The 19,711-nt window shown below is 39.9% G+C and overlaps 1 protein-coding gene across 2 annotated transcripts in view; it reads left to right on the forward strand.

Moving 5' to 3' along the window:
• DPY19L3 (dpy-19 like C-mannosyltransferase 3) overlaps window positions 1-19,711 on the forward strand; it is a 74,740-nt gene that overhangs the window by 48,487 nt on the left and 6,542 nt on the right. For both annotated transcript variants that reach the window (XM_002761978.8, XM_008987673.5), the window contains exons 13-17: window positions 2,869-2,991; window positions 3,362-3,473; window positions 4,228-4,284; window positions 8,955-9,037; window positions 17,702-17,834. In XM_002761978.8, coding sequence (XP_002762024.1) covers window positions 2,869-2,991; window positions 3,362-3,473; window positions 4,228-4,284; window positions 8,955-9,037; window positions 17,702-17,834 — 508 coding nt within the window. The remainder of the gene's footprint in view (window positions 1-2,868; window positions 2,992-3,361; window positions 3,474-4,227; window positions 4,285-8,954; window positions 9,038-17,701; window positions 17,835-19,711) is intronic.

The following is a 19,711-nucleotide window of genomic DNA, read 5'->3' on the forward strand; positions in this document are numbered from 1 at the left end:
AATTTTTTTTTAATTAGCCAGGCATGATGGTACAAACCTGTAGTGCTAACAGCTCGGGAGGCTGAGGCAGGAGGATCACTTGAGCCCAGGAGTTTGAGGTTTCAGTGAACTGTAATTACACCGTTGCACTCTAGCCTGGGAAATAGAGTGAGACCCTGTCTCTACTTTTTAAAAATATCGTAAAGATTAAAAACTGTATATCTCTTTAGGGCAGTTATCATAAATGGAGCTTGCAGGACTGGAAGTTGCTCTGTGAGAGCCTGTGAGTGAATGTGAAGGCCTACGACGTTACCATACACTATTGTAGACTTTATAAATACTATGCACTTAGGCTACAAGGAATCTATTTAAAAACAAAGTAATTGTGCTATGATGTTATTTTATGATGGCTGTGATGTCACTAGGCAGTAGCAGTTTTCAGCTCTGTTGTCATCTTGCGTATCCATTGTGGTATGTGCCATCTGTTGTGGACCGAAATGTTGTTAAATGGCACGTGACTGTGTCTTAATATGAATTAACTCTTAAATAAGGGTCTTTTGTCAGTGCCAAGTATTTAAAGTATTTCTGCCTTTTTAGTACTGGGAAGGATGATACTCTGACTTGTTTTGTTTTGTTTTGTTTTGTTTTGTTTGTTTTGTTTTAGAGATGAGTCTCACTCTTGCCCGGGCTGGAGGGCAGTTGTGTAATCTCAGGTCACTGCAACCTCCGACTTCTGGGTTCAGGCGATTCTCTTGCTTCAGCCTCCTGAGTAGCTGGGAGTACAGGCATGCACAATCACCCCTGGCTAACTTTTGTATTTTTAATAGAGATGGGGTTTCACCATGTTGGCCAGCCTAGTGTCAAACTCCTGACCTCAAGTGATCCACCCGCCTCAGCCTCCCGAAGTGTCAGGATGACAGGCGTGAGCCATTGCACCTTGCCAGTTACTATGACTTTTATGTATATGTCTGCACTAATGTGAGGAGTACATCTGAAAGGGGCCCAGTGTTCTGTGTTCATGGAATTAATCAGAGCCTTCCAGCTTGACTGAGTTATGGACAAGGCGCTGCAGACTTCTCTTAGGTATCTAGAGAGGATAAGAGCAGATATTCTCCTTTTCTGTTTTATTTTTATTTATTTTTCACATGTTGCCCTGTTTATGGATATTCTCCTTGTTTGGAGTAACCTTTTTGTACCAATATAGAAACCAGTGTTTAAATTGTAGTATTTAAGTAAAGATTCCAGTGGTGAATTATCAATGGCAAGAACTGCCTTAGAGTATCCTTTTAATTTTCCTATGTATCTCTGGTAGGAAAAAGAGGATTTCTAGGAAATAAAAGGTCTCTAGTTACATAGAAAAGCATCATATGTGCCCAGTTCTGTTGGGTATGTCTGAGAGGTCAATAGACTTTCATGAAAGTTTTCATCTTAAACTAGTAGCCTTTACTGTTGTTTTCTTTTCTCTTCGACAACAAATTGTGCAACATCTGAAGTCACTGATCAGTCTTAACCTCACTGAAGTGGAGACAGCCAGGTAGTGTGTGCTTCCCAGTGTGATGTGACATGGCATAGAGCCGTCCCCCTTTCTGTGAGGATATGTTTCAAGTCTGCCTTTGAATGCCTGAAACCTCAGCTGGTTCCAGACCCTCTCTGTACTATGCTTTTTCCCATACATCCCCGTGATAAAGTTTAGTTTGTAAATTAATCACAGTAAGAAATTAACAGCAATAACTAATCATAAAATACAACAATTATAGAAACATGCCAGCATCACTTCTCTTGCACTTTGGGGCTTTATTAAGTAAAATAATGGCTGCTTAAACACAAACAATACTGGGACATTTAAATGTATCTTACTGTATTAGTAGTTTTGTCTGTCTCTACTGGGTGGGTAGCATATACAGTGTGGAAACACAGGACCAAGGGTTGATGAGTGATCTGTGTCTCAGGTGGGACAGACAGGAATGGAGAGATTTCATCATGCAACACAGAATAGCATGTAATTCAAAACTATGGTTTATTTCTGGAATTTTCCATTAAATGTTTTTGGACAACAGTTTCCTCAGTAACAAACCACAGAACGTGAATCCACAGATAAGAGGGACTACAATGCATCATAATCCTATGAAGTATTCTTGCCAAAAAAAATGAACTTGTGTCTAATAAACCTCTAGATCTAATTACAAGTTTACAAGAAGCATAGCATGGAGAAATGTCTAAGCAACACTGTGAGCCACACCCGGGAGACAGGAACAGATTCAGGACAAATGTTCCATATTCTTCCACAAACAAATGGCCTGCTTTTTAAAAAAAAAAGGAGATACTTTTATAGATCAAAAGACATTTAAAGAGATATATTAGTGAAATGCAGCATGCAGTTCTTAGATCTTGATTCAGAGAAACCTGAAAAAAGCAATTGATGCAAACTGAAAATAGAACATGAACTTGGTATTAGATGATGTTAACGAATTAATGTTACTTTTATTGGGTGTAAGAATTTTCATGTAGCTGTATTTGATAAAAATCATCTTTGGATATACGAGATATTGCTAGGTTAAAAATGTGATTTTTGGGAGGGTCATCTGAATTCCAAGTTAATGGATGTGTTTTTTGCTTTTACTTATTTGTAAAATTAAAGAATTGAAGCACTTTAAATTTTTACTTCAGAGCTGCTGTGAAATTTTAATTTTTCTCATTAATAATGCATTTATATTGTGACATTTTTAGCCTCATAAATTCAAAATTGATCAATGCAAATTCATTTCATCTTAGGGAAATAATCAGTTTCTGAATATATAAAGGCATACATTTCTTATAATTTCTACTTTTAAAAGATTTAACTAAAGTTACATTTCCAGCTTAAATTTTGTATGTTGCTATTTTACTCAGTGATTCTACAAATCAACAATCCATGGGTAAAATGGAAAAAGTCACAGTTGACCTGAAACCAGAAACTGCCTACAACTTAATACATACCATTCTGTTTGGATTCTTGGCATTGAGTACAATGAGGTATTTTTGTCTTACCTGTTTATTTTTTAATTTGACTACTTTTGATGTTATCTACCAATATAATTAGGAAAGTGACAGTCATCTTTTTTAATGATCATGGTTCCCATAAAATCATCCTTATGTACTGTCTTCTCTCAGTATAAAATATTCCTCACCAGTTTTTACAGTTAATTACAAACATGCCTCTGTGTTTTACTCAAAACGTAGTTCTCAAAAGGCAGTGGAGTTAAACCCTTCGGCAAATGGCATCTGCATAATTTTAAGTAAGATTTAGCTGTCATAGACTGTAAAGCTGCCTTTATAGGTATCTCAGAACCAGGTTTATACACAACTAGTGCTTCCTAACTTGCGCCTGTGTCTGTCCTTGCAGAATGAAATACCTCTGGACGTCACACATGTGTGTGTTCGCATCATTTGGCCTATGTAGCCCCGAAATATGGGAGTTACTTCTGAAGTCAGTCCATCTTTATAACCCAAAGAGGGTCAGTGTCATCCCTTTTTCTGTCTCCTTTTTATGATTCATAATATTTCTTTCATACCACTTCTTTTTTTTAATACTTGCCTGAAAAAAATCTCCATCAATGAGATAAAATGGATACTGAAATTGAAGCTAAAAATACATAATTGACATACTAAGATTTTATAAGGAATTATTTTCAAATAATTTTATTTTCAAAATTACTTTTTTCTCAGACTATAAGTTAGATATATTCATTGTACAGAATTTGGAAATACAGAGCACAAAAGGGGAATTAAAATTACCAATAATTCCCTTATCCAGAATTATAACTGTTTTATAATGTATTTTTGTAAAGATAATTATTGATACATGTATGATAATTTTTCATAGCCTATAAATGCAGTTTGGAATTGTTTGTTCTCTATAAATTCACTAGGTGGCAATATGGTAGAAGCTGCAGATATCTAACAAATGATTAGAATCCTAATATTGACTCAGTTATTCTGCATATTGGAGACTTGTGCTCCATTAAATTATATTTCTGGTATTTTTTTTAAAGGCATATATTTACAGAGCAAAACTGTAAGGCAGAAGTGTTCAAAAAAGCTGGGTACAGTGGCTCACTCTTGTAATCGTAGCTGCTCAGGAGGCCAAGATGGGAAGATCACTTGAGCCCAAGAATTCGAGGCCAGCCAGGGCAACATAGCAGGACCCTGTCTCTCAAAAAAAAAAACGTTCAAAATACTTGTAATCTAAATAGTGTCTTTCTTATATAGATATGTATAATGCGATATTCAGTACCGATATTAATTCTGCTGTATCTGTGCTATAAGGTAAGACTGATTTTCCTCATTCTTGTCATTTATGTATTTAGCAAAATAACTGCTTTGATTCAATATATTTTGTGTATTATTTGGTAAATAGAGTGGTTTGTGGAGATTATAAATACTCCCTGAGCTTCTTACTGAAGTTGACATTGATAGAAAAATGGATCTTTTTCCCAAATAGTTTTAACAAGTAAAAAATGATAGTGAAAAGTACTATAGCATTAATAATTCTAATTAATTTTGGTTTAGACTCTTACTATTCAGCTGATGCAAATTCTGAAAATAAGATGTTTTCAGGCCTATTTTGAAATGAACGTAGAAAAATTATTTTCCCCCATTACCTGATTTATATAGAGTAAGAGATTTTTAAATTATCTTACTTTAAACTCCATATTTTATTAGATACTTATCTTGATGAGAGAATTAGACACATAAATAGAGTCTAAGTAGGCTTTTTTAAATCTGTTCTTCAGTATCAATAGGAAGTAAGTGAATTTTTCATATTCTCATTTGTCTAGTTTCTCAAACAGCATGAACTGCCCTTTAATTCAGAGAATTTCTTGTCAGAGACAGTGATCAGTGGTCAGGTTGACTGTGTGTGGCTCTTTCTGTCACATCTTAGACATTGACAGTCTTGAATCATCACCAGGGCAGATAGCACAGACTCTTTTATCCAATTGAGCTTCTGCCCTCTCTTTTTAAAAAAACGTAACAGATTCTTTTAGATTTTTTTCCTTTAAATTTTATTTTAAGTTAGAACGATGGACTTCAAACTACTGTGTAGAACCCCTGATTCAGGAGAGAGGCTAAAAGCTGGGGTGATGGGACCTCCCACAGAGAGGATCAGCTAGAGCAGTTCAGCTTTGGGGTTTATTTGCTTATATTTTCATGTAGAATTTTGTGAACCAAAGGTTTCAAGCTAAAGAAAATAGTGCTAAATGCTATATTGTAAATATTTCAAAAAAAATATGTTCTATCATGAACCCGTCTTATCAAAACATTTACCATTAGCAAAAACTCTGGTAACTTCTAGATATTAAAAAAACACACAAATAGATTTATGCCTTTCCACCTCTGGAAATGTTATTGCTCCAATGTAAATAACTGAAACTTATTAAAAACATCTAGACACCAACAATTAAGAATTAAACAGTATATGTTACTGAGGAATCCAGTCAGTTTACATTTACACAATGATTCTGAAGATTAAAGCACCCTCCTCACAGAAAAGATAAAGCTCATGAATGTTTTTCTCACCACTGAAGATGTACCAAACAGTAACCATCTTTCACACTGCCTGTGTGCATGTAGGTTCAGTTCTTTTATGTCTCAGCTATTGAAATTTTACTGATTTTTTTAAGCTATTTGACAACTGAGGTCTATTGATCATGATAAAATTAAGGAAGGACATTGTATAAGAAGTAAACTGTCCTAGGAAGCATTGGCTCTTGAAGTGTTATCCTCAGATAAACAGCATCAGCGTCTTGGGATCCTGTAAACATGCATGTTTGGGTCCCACTCCAGACCTACCAAATCAGAAGCCTTGGAGTCCAGTCCAGAAATTTGCATTTAACCAGTCCCCCAGGTGACGCTGATACACCGTCAAGTTTAAGAACCCCCTGCTGGAGAATTGCTTGAACTCAGGAGGCAGAGGTTGCAGTGAGGCAGAGGTTGCAGTGAGCCAAGATCATGCCACTGCACTCCAGCCTAGGCAACAGAGGGAGACCCCATCTCAAAAAAACAACCCCCCCAAAATAAAAAAAAAAAAAAAAAAAACAGGCCGAGCACGGTGGCTCACACCTGTAATCCCAGCACTTTGGGAGGCAGAGTCAGGTGGATCACGAGGTCAAGAGATTGAGACCATCCTGGCCAACATAGTGAAACGCCGTCTCTACTAATATATAAAAATTAGCTGGGCATGGTGGCACGCATCTGTAGTCCAAGCTACTCAGGAGGCTGAGGCAGGAGAATTGCTTGAACCCAGGAGGCAGAGGTTGCAGTGAGCCACATCTCTCCACTGCACTCCAGCCTGACACCTGGCAACAAAGTGAGACTCTGTCTCAAAAAAAAAAAAAAAATCCTGCTATAGCATTCACAGGGTTTCTCAGCAGTGGCACATTGACACTCGAGCCAGAGAAATCTTTGCCACCAGGGGCAGGGAGGGTCCTGTGTGTTGTAGGCTGCTCTGCAGCATCTTCACCTCTGCCCACTCGTGGAAGCACCTTTCCTCTGGCCATGACAACTAAAAATGTCACCAGACATTGCCAGATGCCCTGGGGCTGGGCTGAAGGCACAATCTCTCCCCTCACTCCTCTTGAAAACCACTGCTATAGAAGAACCAGAATGGCTAAAGAAGCCATCATCTGGGCCCAGTGTGATGGCTCACGCCTGTAATCCCAGCACTTTGGGAGGCTGAGGCAGGTGGATCACAAGGTCAAGAGATCAAGACCATCCTGGCCAACATGGTGAAACCTCATCTCTACTAAAAATACAAAAATTAGCCGGGTGTGTTGGCCGACGCCTGTAGTCCCAGCTACTTGGGAGGCTGAGGCAGGAGAATCGCTTGAACCCGGGAGGCAGAGGTTGCAGTGAGCAGAGATCACACCACTGCACTCCAGCCTGCCAACAGAACAAGACTACATCTCAAAAAACAAAAAAAAGCCATCATCTGCAGGAAATCCTTACAGTTTTCCCTAAGTAAGGGAGTTAGTAGCCTAAGGAATCCTCCAAAAGACTGTTAGCCTAGTCTCTCTTGATATAGGACTTCAGGAAAAATCCTAGTGCATTCAGCTTTCACCGTATAAAATAGTTCAGATATTTCATCTCCGCAAAACATATAAAATCAGAGAGAAAATAAAGACATTATGGGTATGAAACTGAATCTGTTTTGCAACTATTCCAACTCTTAGAGACTTACCTGTAAGTAATGTGATTCCATATATTTCAAAGCCATTGCAATTGTAACGAGGGTTTCAAAATTTCTTGTTCATACTACAATTTTGCTATGTCTCTCTTTAGGATAAGCCTATTAAAAGAGAAATAAGCATGTACTAGCCTCCACTCTGAAGTCAAGACTTTAATAAAATTAGTGCTTTGGTCTTGGTAACTTACCTGGATTGCTGAAATCCCTACTGCAGTAGGGACCAAAGTACTAAAAAATGACAGTTAATTCAGCACGTTCTTATTGTTAAAGGAGTTTGCCACAAAATTCTTACTAGATTTTAACATTTTCAGAATTAATAACAACTTTCAAACTAGAAAAATATCTAATATTCATTGAGTCACAGTTTTCAAATGTTTATACTGTAAGAATTAGAGCATTTCATTAAAAAGTTGGTATTGGTTATCAAATTAACAAGGAAAACTAGATAATTGAACTATGATTAAGACACCATTTAATCAGTAATTTTTACTACATCTCTTCCAAAAACTAGAACCAGAAGTGCTGACACCTGATTTTCCATCACCAGCAATTTTCCTGATTCCCCTACCCAGGAGACAAGATTTGAATGAGCAGTAAAAACGGCCAAAGATGAGATGACCAAAAAAAAGTGATAGGTCTCAGACACAGCCAGAAATCAATCCGGCGCTGCTTTGATTCTGCTAGTGGTTCTTAAATATGATATTTTCTACATCAGTGGAGCATATATACATTGTCACTGGTCTTCTGTGCTAATATGCACAATGAATTCTGCCTTTAACCTTAGGATGTATATAGATATGATCAAGTCTTTTTAGTCAACTGTCATTTGATAAAAATAATTAAGGTTTAGTTAATTGTTGAATTAAATGGACTTAAGATATTAGATAAGGGAGTAACTCAGAGAGTAATTTTTACATTTTATTTACAAAACCTTAAGTAACTCAGGTTGACCAGGAGGCGCCAAGTGGTATAAATACAGCCAGATGTACCAGATTTTCCTGGAGAGCCCTACATTCTTCTCTCTTATTGTACCAGCAGTTATATTAATATATGTCAAATCATTTGACCAGATTTCTAGCACAAAAATACAACCGTGCTATTATGAAATGGAAAGGGGGCTGGATTTGGAGCGAGGGGCCGGTTGTAGCTCTGCCACTTGTGGCCTGGTCAAGTCAAATACCCCTCTGAGCCACCGTTTCCACACTTGTAAATGAAAAATAAATGCCAGTGGGTGATGCTGCCTGCTACATCATCCACATCATGGGTTATTGTGAGGATAAAACACTGCCATATTCTAAAGCATTTTTGCAGCTATAAAACAGCACTGTCTTCTGCAGGATACATTCTACTTTTAGGGGTAAATTGCATGGTATTTGTTAATTACCTATTCCTAAAGGACTGTGAGCTTTCTCATGCTTGGCATTCTTGTCATGTCAAAATAATGTTTTGCTAGGTGTTAACATCACATACGGTAGCATTTTTATGAGAGTAAGATAAAAAGCTCATTTTTAAAAGTTGGCGAGACCTCTTGTCCTAATTAGCTTCAGCTGAAGATAATTCCAGAAACTTCCCAGACGCTACTTCCCTTTTATTAGGAGGGTTACTGCAGAGGTGAAATAGTTGTATATTCCAGTTGCCATGTTTATTTAGTTCACACATTATATGCAATTTATCTTTTTTTCATTTAATCTTAGTGACAGTTGTGGGTATAGGGGTGGATTTTGTTTTTGTTTTGTTTTGTTTTTAATTTCAGTTCTGGCCAGGAATGATGGATGAACTCTCCGAGTTGAGAGAATTCTATGATCCAGACACAGTGGAGCTGATGAACTGGATTAAGTAAGAGGATTTTTTTTAACTTTAAAAATTTTAAGTGTCTTTTAAGAGTCACTATAGACCACATTTGGTTTTGGGGGTTTTTTGTTTGTTTGTTTCTGAATCTAATTAGGAAGAAACATTCATCCTTACTAAATTTTTCTTTAAAACTCCATATTTGAAAATAACTTCTTTCTATTCAAGAAATATTCTCTTTATCTCATGAGGAAAGGAAAATACCTCTTTGGAGAGGAAATCAGATTCAATAAATAATTTCAAACCACTGACAGAAATGGCAATAGCTGTTTACTTATAATCTCTTTTGAAACTTAAAACGTTATGTCTCTGCCAATTTTATTTCTGTTATTTTCATTTTAATACCATTGTGATTTTCTACTAATGGCGACACTTGAAAGTATGTTTTCTGGCTGGGCGCGGTGGCTCACGCCTGTAATCGCAGCACTTTGGGAGGCTGAGGTGCGGCTGATCACCCAACGTCAGGAGTTCAAGACCAGCCTGGCCAACATGATGAAACCCTGTTTTTACTAAAAATACAAATATTAGCCAGACATGGTGGCAGGTGCCTATAATCCTAGCTACTCGGGAGGCTGAGGCAGGAGAATCACTTGAACTCAGAAGGTGGAGATTGTAGTGAGCTGAGATCACACTACTGCACCTCAGCCTGGGTGACAGAGCAAGACTCAGTCTTAAAAAAAAAAAAAAAAAAAAAAAAGCAAGCATTCTTTCCTTGTTAATTATTTTTAAATTATACTGTAAACCCCAGTTAAGTAGAGGCTCATGACAGCTCAGTGCAGATTTCATGTTAATTCATCATATTGCCAAAGCCTAGGACCAGAGAAAATTTGAGTCACAAAACCTGGAACTTTCTGTTAGTGCTTTAGTGTCCTGTTGGCTCTTATTTCTGCCAGCACTTTGTTGTTTTGCCTCAGCATTCATCATCAGAATGAAATTTGTGTATTTCAAAGCTTTATTAACAAAACCTGCCTCCCATCAGCAAAAATAAACTTTCCTACCCAGAGCAGCATTCCCATGCCCTATGATACTGTATTTCCCTACTTTATAAACAGAAAACAGCCGTATAATTATTCACATGTAAATGGAGGCTGCGCATCATGTGTGGCGCCTTCTGAAAGCATTGGCTGGATTGTCCGAGTCACTTGGGATTTTAGTGACCATATCAGCATCTGCCTATTGCTTAATGCTTATTCACCAGTACAGGTTAGCCCTGCTTTTCTGCAGAGATGGTGAGTGCTTGATAGCTAAGGTCTCCATAGTGCAATGTACAGATTTTATAGAGATTTGTGTCTAAAACATACACATGGCTTTGGTCCTAATGTCAGGCTGGATTTGACTAGATGTAGTGAGTATAATTTTTCACATATTTCTAGTGCTGAGATCACTAAGCCATGCTTTGTCTTTATTTCTATAATTTTAAATCATACCAGACAATTACAGAGTAAATAATGCCTTCAGTATTTATTATATACAGGAAGAGAGAGTTATTCATGTAAAAGAAAGCTAATTACTTTTGTGTTAACTGTAGTCAGCTGGAAATTTATGACATGCATCTGAAGGTGAGGCTGATCTTTTCTATTTTTAGGACTGTAGTGTTGAAGTTAATACTGGAGGACCCCTGCGTTCTGGTAGCATCCCGAACGTGGTGGGTCTTCCGGATCTCCTTGGATTAACACCATAAACACCCCAGTCTTTCAGGAATTAATTATAGAGTCATTAAAAATGTCTTCTAGCAGAGCCCCAGGTTCTCTGTGGCAGTCTCAGACTAGATACACTTATTTGTAGTGCCTTTATTTTTATGCTTTTCCCCACAGCAAATTAAAGTAACATTTCTGGCTTTGGAAATGGGGGATGAGAGGTGATTGCAGGTGCACAGAAGGAAGTGCAAGTGTCCTGAGTGTCCTGTTTTTCCCCTTTGGGAGGTGATGTTTGCTCCTCAGACCCTCCTTCGGCTGCAGCTCCTCTCCCTGTAGTGCCTTTGTAGTCCGCATACTCTTTTGGCTTTTCTTTTTTAATTATCAGCAAGTGAAGGGTTTGCATTTTTCCAAAAATTTGTTCTATTGTGATCTAATCTCAGCTGTTTTCCCCTAAAATTCTTCAAATCTAAATAATCATTTTTGTAAAACTAGCTGCTTGGCATGTTTGCAAAATAAGTGTTAAGCGATGATGAATGTATGCCAAAATAGGGTCTATGTAGACATCAGATATGTTTGTTTAAATCAACACTCAAATCCACACTGGCCTGTAGGCTTGGATTCCAAACGCAAGTGACTGCCTTCATATTGTTCTAACCTGCCCTGATTTCTTCTGTTTGCGAAACATAAAATACGACCTTCAAGTTTCACCTCACTGCTTTGGTTAGTCACACGGTATCCGTGGTATTAGCAGGTTTGAGCTGTGTTTGAGCTGTGGCCTAAGGACTCTTTCAGATACTTGAGCTGTGTCTGAAAGAGTCCCAAGATGCCTGGTGGAGAAGCAGCACTGTCTCTCAGGGCTGCCTCTGTCCTCCTCAGCTTGTATTCCTGTGTGCAGTGTTCTCAGACAGTCACAGCAGACACACCCAAATGTCTGTCACCACGGCATCTGTCAGACAGGGGCACAGCCTCCATTATCGGAGGGATGGCTGCCCCGGGATGAACCAGAACTAGAGAAATAGTGGCCTCTGGAATCCCTGGGGGCACCTCTAGTGACCCTCCCTTTTGACACAGGGCACCTCTTATTCCGTGTCCTTGCTGTGGGGTAAGCCACACCCCGCAGGAGGCATCACCATTGTGCTCCTGGACACAGGACTTCTGCTCAGAGACTCAGGCTTTCCAAGTAATTTCGGAGGGCTTCTCTGCTTTGAGGGTAAATTGAAAGATGTGGTTGCCTCAATGGAAGTTGGTTCTTTTCTTTTTTATAGGCTAAAGAGATACCCTGGAGGGAAAATAAAGGGCATTACTTGAGGGCGACACTTACTTGAAATGAGAGGGGTCATACCCAAGGGCTTGGGTTCCTGTGCAGACTCTTAAAGCCTTAACTAATTTCTAAAGTTATTTCACATCTGAAGTTGTGCACTTATTAATACAATTCAGCAGATGCTGATGGAGCACCAGCTGTGTACGGGCACGGTGTGAAGTGTGTGGATGCGGGTGGCGCTCTGCTGCAGCTGCCTGTCACTGGAGTAATCGCTGGGCCTTGCCTCCGCATAGTTGCCCTCATTCTTCTCTCCCAGATTCTCACCCTCAACTCCATTTTAAGATCTTCAGAGGCTTAGCAAGTTCAGTGGGAAAGTGTTTTTTTAGAGTTCTAATTTTTAGTAATAGAAACGTTTTATGCTTTCCTATCTTTAGCTCCTAAAAGGAGTAGAGATTTAAGTTTCAGTATGAAACCAAGAGTGTTTGGGGTTTAAGTTGCTCTTTTTTACAAGGATGTTGTGACATTTGACATGTTGTTAAAGTCAGAGAACCATGCTGTGGTAGCCCCAGCTGCCTTCCCTATGAGCTGGGAGGCACCTCCACCCCAGCCTTCCACACCCCAGCCTTTGTGCGCTCACCTGCCTGCTGCTCTCCCTGTTACACCGATGTGCTGCGTGCCTTGTTTTCAAGCAGATTTAAATGCATATATTCATATTTACCCTTCTCTGCTGATAAGGTTTCCTGGATACAAAGATTAAAAACTTGGAATTTTTTTTCCCTTCTGGTATTTCTTTCAGCAAAAGCCAGGTGGTACTTTTATAGGTTTTCTGTGTGATGAGAAAGCACGTTTACTTCAGCAAGGCCGAATGCAACTGCAATCTGTGGTTCCTGCCTTGTTCCTTTGTGTCTTTGAATGTTGGGTTTTGGTTCCCGAACATTTTCTTTTGACATTTTGCAAATAAGATAGATAGATCCATAGATTTGCATATTTTGAGGGATGACATTTTAGCTACTTCGCTTTAGGAAATTTTCACTGGAAATAGTCTCTTTCCAATAATGAAGGCTGTGTATTTTCTCAATGGGCCTGAAAAATGGACCAACTTAATTTTACATTTAATCAAAGCAGAAAGTTAGTGTATATTTAAAATATGATGTAGGCTAAGTTCAGACCTTAAATGCCTATAAGGCTCTTTTTTATTTAATGAATCATTTTGTAGTATTTGCATAATTCTATAAATTTTTGACGTGTAGCTAAAGCAAATGTTCACACATTATATTATAATGCTGTTTCCCCATTAGTTCAACAGCAATTAACTTGTTGAAGCTTAGAGCTTCAAAAATAAATGAGATTATTTGTTCAAAATGCCATCAGGTCTTCCTGGAATGACATTTAAATTATATAATGTAAATCCATTTGACCTGTGAGTCCTTGTCATTATTTAGTGACATTTCTTACAGAACAAATTGTGTGCAGGTTGGGCAGTCTGCTACGGAGCTTGGCAAAGGGCTATAAAAACAAATCATCCTTTCATTTTATACATCATTTGTTCAAACATTTATAAAAATGGCTTTGTTTTTCTATAACAGAGACGTGTCATTCAATGGTTAAAAGCACATTAGCTGTTTTAGATACAGACCACAGACTGTATCAGGCGAGAGTGTTAAAGGAAGAACACCCAGCGTTGTGTCCATCACTGTGCGTGTTTTCAGCTAAGGCAACAGATCTCTTCTCCCTTAGCCCGCTATGGTTACCACAAAACATAAAGGACAGTGGATATAGATATCCTTTTCAGTTTAGAAATGTGTGATTGATTGTTTCTCATCTTGTTCCACTTTGCCTGTAGCTTTTCCTTTAGCATTTGCCTTACGGGTAGAGTGTAGTTTTGGAAGTAGCAGTAATACCTGCCAGGTTTACCACGGAGCTGGTGTATCAGACCAGGCCACATGGCACAGAGGGAAGAAGCGTCATCCTTACTGTCCCTGGAACTCAGTCATTTTCAAAGAAGTGTTATTTTTGTTTTTATTTTATGTATTTTTTTGAGATGGAGTCTCACTCCGTCGCCCTGGCTGGAGTACAGTGGCGTGATCTCGGCTCACTGCAACCTTTACCTCCTGGATTCAAGCGATTCTCCTGCCTCAGTCTCCCAGGTAGCCGGGACTACAAGCAGCCACCACCACACCCGGCTACTTTTTGTATTTTTGGTAAAGGAGGATTCAACGCATTGGCCAAGCTGCTCTTCAACTCCTGACCTGAGGCAATCCACCCGCCCCAGGCAGGCCACCCACCTCAGCCTCCCAAAGTGCTGGGATTACAGGCGCCCGGCCAGAAGTGTTATTTTTAATTGATTTTATAGGCATGAGGATATGTGTATGTTACTGCTTTAAAATAAAGCCAAGTCCTCAGTGAAAGAGTATGTTAACAATCCAGAGGATTGTGGCACTAACACATTAAATAGATTATACTTCTTTTCAACTTTCTGACCTTTTGCTAATAAGGCCAGGCATTAAGACAGTCACAACTGAATGTGCTTTATTCTGTTTTTTCCCTGAGTCCCCTGAGCAGCCATGTGTCACTCACTCTGCTGGGATGGCCCGGCTGCTGCCTTGGGGCTGCACCTGCTAGGGGTCGGGGGTGAGAGCCACCCCAGAGCTCTTAGAACCTGCCCAGGAGAGAGCATTTTGAGTGGCTGTTGCATTTCCAACTTAGTGGAAGGCCTGCAGTAAGCATTAGTAACTGTGCGATAGACTAGACTAACTCCAGCACTGGTTTATTTTGAAGTGTTTGTCTGTAATGGGAGCTGTTAAGTAAGCTTTTTTGTTTTTGTTTTTTTTGAGATGGAGTTTTGCTCTGTTGCCCAGGCTGGAGTGCAGTGGCGTCATCTCAGCTCACTGCAACTCCTGCCTCCCAGGTTCAAGCAACTCTCCCTCCTCAGGCTTCCGAGTAGCTGGCATTACAGGTGCCCACCACCATGCCCAGCTATGTTTTGTATTTTTAGTAAAGACAGGTTACACCACGTTGGCCGGACTGGTCTCAAACTCCTGACCTCAAATGATCTGCCCACCTCAGCCTCTCAAAGTGCTGGGATTATAGCCATGAACCACCATGTCTGGCCTAAGTAAGCTTCTTGAAGACAGGTTGTCATATCATGTTTGCCAGCCCAGCATATAGTAGACCCTCAGCAATGTTTTTTGAATAAAAAATAATTTTATAAGTCCCTGGAGGGCAGTTGAGGACTTTAGGCATTTTAGCCTTTATGAACTCTGTGATTCATCCAAGGGCTATGATTATAATCCAGGAGGCAAGCTGAAACCTTGGTCATTAGCTGTGACTAGATAACAGGGCCTGTCATCTTATCTCTGCTGTAACTATAAAATGCATGCACACACAGCTTTGTGCATCTTCGTGATGCTGAAGCTGCAGAGATTCCTATTATACATTCAAAACGGCAATGGCGAGGCAGTCTTGTGATTGGAATGGATGTTGTAAGCTCAGCTGCCGGGTTTGTCTTTTGTGTAGAAGGCCAGCTTGGCACTGTTCAGGCAGTGAGACTACAAACCAGGATCATTCGCCCCTGATAGCTCTCGCCTCCACCTCCTGCTCTGCCAGGCGTGGAAACCAGACTCATGTTTCTTCTGCATCCTAAATCTGTCTAGTTCAGAGGACCAAAAACAGCCAGTTTTTGGCATGGATGTGTCAAGTTACTGTATCGTTGATTGCTGTGGAATGGCTTATGCCTGTTGAGAGTATTCAAAAGGAAAGAAGCCTGGCTTGGAAAAATGGTGGCACTTTTTAAAATTAGTATTTGTTCGTACTTGTTTCTGTTAGTAATTACACTTAAGTGAGGGTAGCACAGTACACAAGGCCCAGAGGAAGTGTTTAGTGTTAACTGAATTAAGCTGAATTTCAGTAAAACCTTTCACTAAGAACTTCTGTGCACCTTTGCCTTTTCACTGAAAGCGTCCTGTTCCTCTGACCACGTGTGAAGGAGTGTGAGAGATTGCCTGTAAATTGTTGGTACCGGGGACAGAGCTAACATCTATTCGTTCTTGTGTTCCTGGGTCTGTCAGAATGACAAGCTCTCAAGTGCAGCCAAGCTCATGTGAAACTTTTTTTCCTGTTGGAATCTGCATTTTAGACTCTGGCATGGGCAAGGGGATGCAGATTATGTGTCATTATGTATGCTCATTGTCATTCCAGCCACTTTTTTTCCTCACTTAAGAACACTTATTGGAATGCAAGGGAATGAGAGTGTCATTGTTAGAAAGAAAATCTTGAATTTTTCAAAAGTAAACTCTTTGTAAATGTCACAACTTGAATTGTAGGATGTCTTGCTCGTAGACATCCAAGGCCTCTGTTGGATGGCATTCACGCTGGAGTCTTAGCGCTGAGTTGGAATAAATAAAACACCCTGGTGGGATGTATGAATGTGATGAGGCTTCTCTTAGAAACCACAGCACTAGAGCTAGTTGTGTGCCCTGCTCCAAAACCATGGAGAACAGCCTGCCATGGCTTTTTCTGCAGAGGATGTTGAATTTTAATGATTTTAAATAAACTTCTCACAACTATCTTCCTCATTTTAGTTCAGTCCAACAAGCACGGGCTCCTCTCAACACAAGAAGGATAAACGCATCCTGCAGTGTCCTCAGTGGGCCTCTGTGGGAAATTCTGCACTGGGGAGAATTCCTAAAAGAGAGAGCTGTTAGGGCCTCCCGAGAAATTAACTTCTTAACAGCTGGCCAGTGACTCTCAGGTTTCCCCAAAAAAAAAAAATTAATAATAAAATAAAAGGGAAAGGAATTAAATCAACTACTGTGATTCCTTTTTTCCAGGGAGGAAAAAGGAAAAATGCTTTCCTTGTATTCTGAGAGACTTTTCTTGGTCGTTAGTCCCTGCCCCTCACATACCTGGGAGGCAGAGAATCGTAGCATGATGGGAACTGGAAAGCAAGTTTGTGCCTTAATAGTAGGGTGCCCTGTGTTCCTTAAACTGCATGTAGTTAATCATAATCAGGGCTAAAGAAAAGATATGTGTAAAATATTTGTGTTTTCACATTAGAAGTATTGTGTATCCCCCATATTGAATGAAAAGATATTGACTATTTTAGAATCTTATTTCCATGTTTTTTTTGTTGTTAATTCTGTTTTTATTTGTGGTGGTATCTGTGATCTTTTTTTTCCTTACTGCTTTTTTAAGCAAAAACCCTAGGAACTGACTCATGATCACCTGTAGTTTCTGGCTTGATGATTTGGTACATGTTGCTCTAGGTAGCCTTTTTGTTAAGTTGAGTATGCAAAGCAGCTTTTAGGTTCTTTTTGTTAGCTCTGCCCCTCCGGAACAACAGCAGGAGAGGATTGTGGGTCTTGGCCTAGAAGCCTGGACTCTGGAGCTACATTCCCTGCCTTCTAAGACAATTCCTTATCAAAGTAAACCTAGAAAAACAGTAAGAACCTTCCCCACCATTGTTCTGGTGAACAGTCAAAAACAGATACAAAATGTTGCTGTAAAAAATAATGGGCTTGTGCAAAAGTAATTGTGGTTTTTGCTGTTACTTTCAATGGCAAAAACCGCAATTATGTTTGCACTCAATAACTTGAGTGCAAATCAAAACCCAAACAAATTTGTTGTTTTTTTTTTTCTGACTGGTAACACTTTGTAACATAGCTGGATTCTTCTGAAAGAGTGATATTGGCTTCTTGGTTTTCTTTAAGGACCTCTTAGCAGTGGGTTCTTAATTCAGACTCTCAAATCTTTCAGCTCTAACACTCCAAGAAAGGCTGTGTTTGCTGGAAGCATGCAGTTGCTGGCTGGAGTCAAGCTGTGCACAGGAAGGACCCTAACCAACCACCCGCACTACGAAGACAGCAGCCTGAGAGAGCGGACCAGAGCAGTAAGGGTCCCTTGTGCCTCTCCTCACTTCTTGTGGGCCAGGCATAAGCTGTGTGTTCCTATGTATGGTAAAGACGGGGCTGAATGCTGCACCCTCCAGCATTAGGTTAGGGAGTGTATTAGTCTTGTTTTCATACTACTGATAAAGGCATACCTGAACTGGGCAATTTACAGAAGAAAGAGAGGTTGAATGAACTTACAGTTCCACGTGGCTGGGGAATCCTCACAATCATGGCCAAAGGCAAGGAAGAACAAGTCATGTCTTACGTGGATAGCAGCAGGCAAAGAGAGAGCTTGTGCGGGGAAACTCCCCCTTATAAAACCATAAGATCTTGTGAGATTTATTTACTACCATGTGAACAGCACAGGAAAGACCTGCTATGATTTAGTTACCTCCTACCAGGCCCCTCCCACAACATGTGGGAATTCAAGATGAGATTTGGGTGGGGACACAGCCAAACCATATCAGAGGGGAAATCAGAATGTAAGTATGAAAAGCTTGCATCTCCCAGTTTGGGACCTCTGCCTGCCCATATCCACTGAGGACATGTTGTTAGGCCACAGGTCCTCCCAGGGGAAGAACTGAGAAGACACATGCCTTGAAATGTGCAGAAGAGAGCATTTGGGAGCAAAGCTTTTGGAATAGGCAGGGGACGGAAAAGGAGTTGAGGCATGCTGGTCACATTTCTTTTGGACCATTCTGAAGTCTGGGGTTTTTGTTTTTTAATAGATAATAATATAGTCTCATAGTTCAAAATTCAGAACATACAAAAGGGAATATGGTAAAAAGCCTCTCTCCCACTATTGTAGTTCTTAGTTCCCCTCCTAGAGGGCAGATACTGTTAGCAGTTTCTTGTGTCTCCTTCCACAGGTATTTTATGCATATACAAATATCAGGGGGAGGGCGATATTCCTTTCTCCATTTTTACAAAAGAAGTGACATTCTACATTCTGCTTTGGCACAATATATTTTGGAAATCATTCTATATTCAGTATAACAGCTTCCTTGTTATTTTTAAAGCTGCTTAATATTTTATGTGGGTGTGGCATATTTTATTCATCCATTTTTACCGTTTCCCTGACTTTGGCGATTATATGAACAATGCTGCAGATAAACTTGTCTGCATATCACTCTTTCCAGGCACAGTGTCTGCCTCTACAGCAGATTCTTGGATGTGGAAGTGCTGGGTCAGGGTTGTTGGCATCTGTAATATAGATCGAGAGATGTTATCAAGTCCCCTCTGTACGGATCGTGTTCATTTACATTCAGGTCAGCAGTGCAGGAGGGTGCCTATGTCTCTTTCTCCTCACCAATCAAGTTTCAAACTCATAAACGTTTCCTAATGTCACTTTTTCTTTTGGAAGTTGAAAGTTGTTGAAAAAGCCTTGTTTTGGAGTGAGATTTGACTAGCCTAAAAGCAGATGATTTTACTAAATCTCCTGATTTGTATAAGAATCATTTGAACTTAGACTCCTGCTAAAATAGGAATTTTTTGATGGGTTCGAGTGTTCCAGATGGTTTCAAATTAACTAGGGGCTCCCTGGCTTTCCAGACACCAGGTTCATCAGGGGGTGGCCTCTACTGCTTGAACTGGAGACTGCAGAAGACAGGTCAAGTGCACAGAATGTCCTCCTGGGCATCTGCTTTCTTGTGTCAGTACAAGGGTTAGGCCCCAAACACTGATGTCCTGAAAGTCCTACAGCTCTTCAGTAGTGACCCTGGAATCCTTGGAATGCCTTCCGTCTGAGACCTTGTGCTGGACTGTAGGATGACACAGTTGTCACAGTAACAGCATCCTGCCTCCCTACCATTTCACCCATCCATATGGATGCATCAAATTAGGCCCTCAAGCCCAATCCCCAAATCAGAAACCTAGC

The sequence above is a fragment of the Callithrix jacchus genome, chromosome 22 (assembly GCF_049354715.1).
Source record: "Callithrix jacchus isolate 240 chromosome 22, calJac240_pri, whole genome shotgun sequence".
Lineage (NCBI taxonomy): Eukaryota > Metazoa > Chordata > Mammalia > Primates > Cebidae > Callithrix > Callithrix jacchus.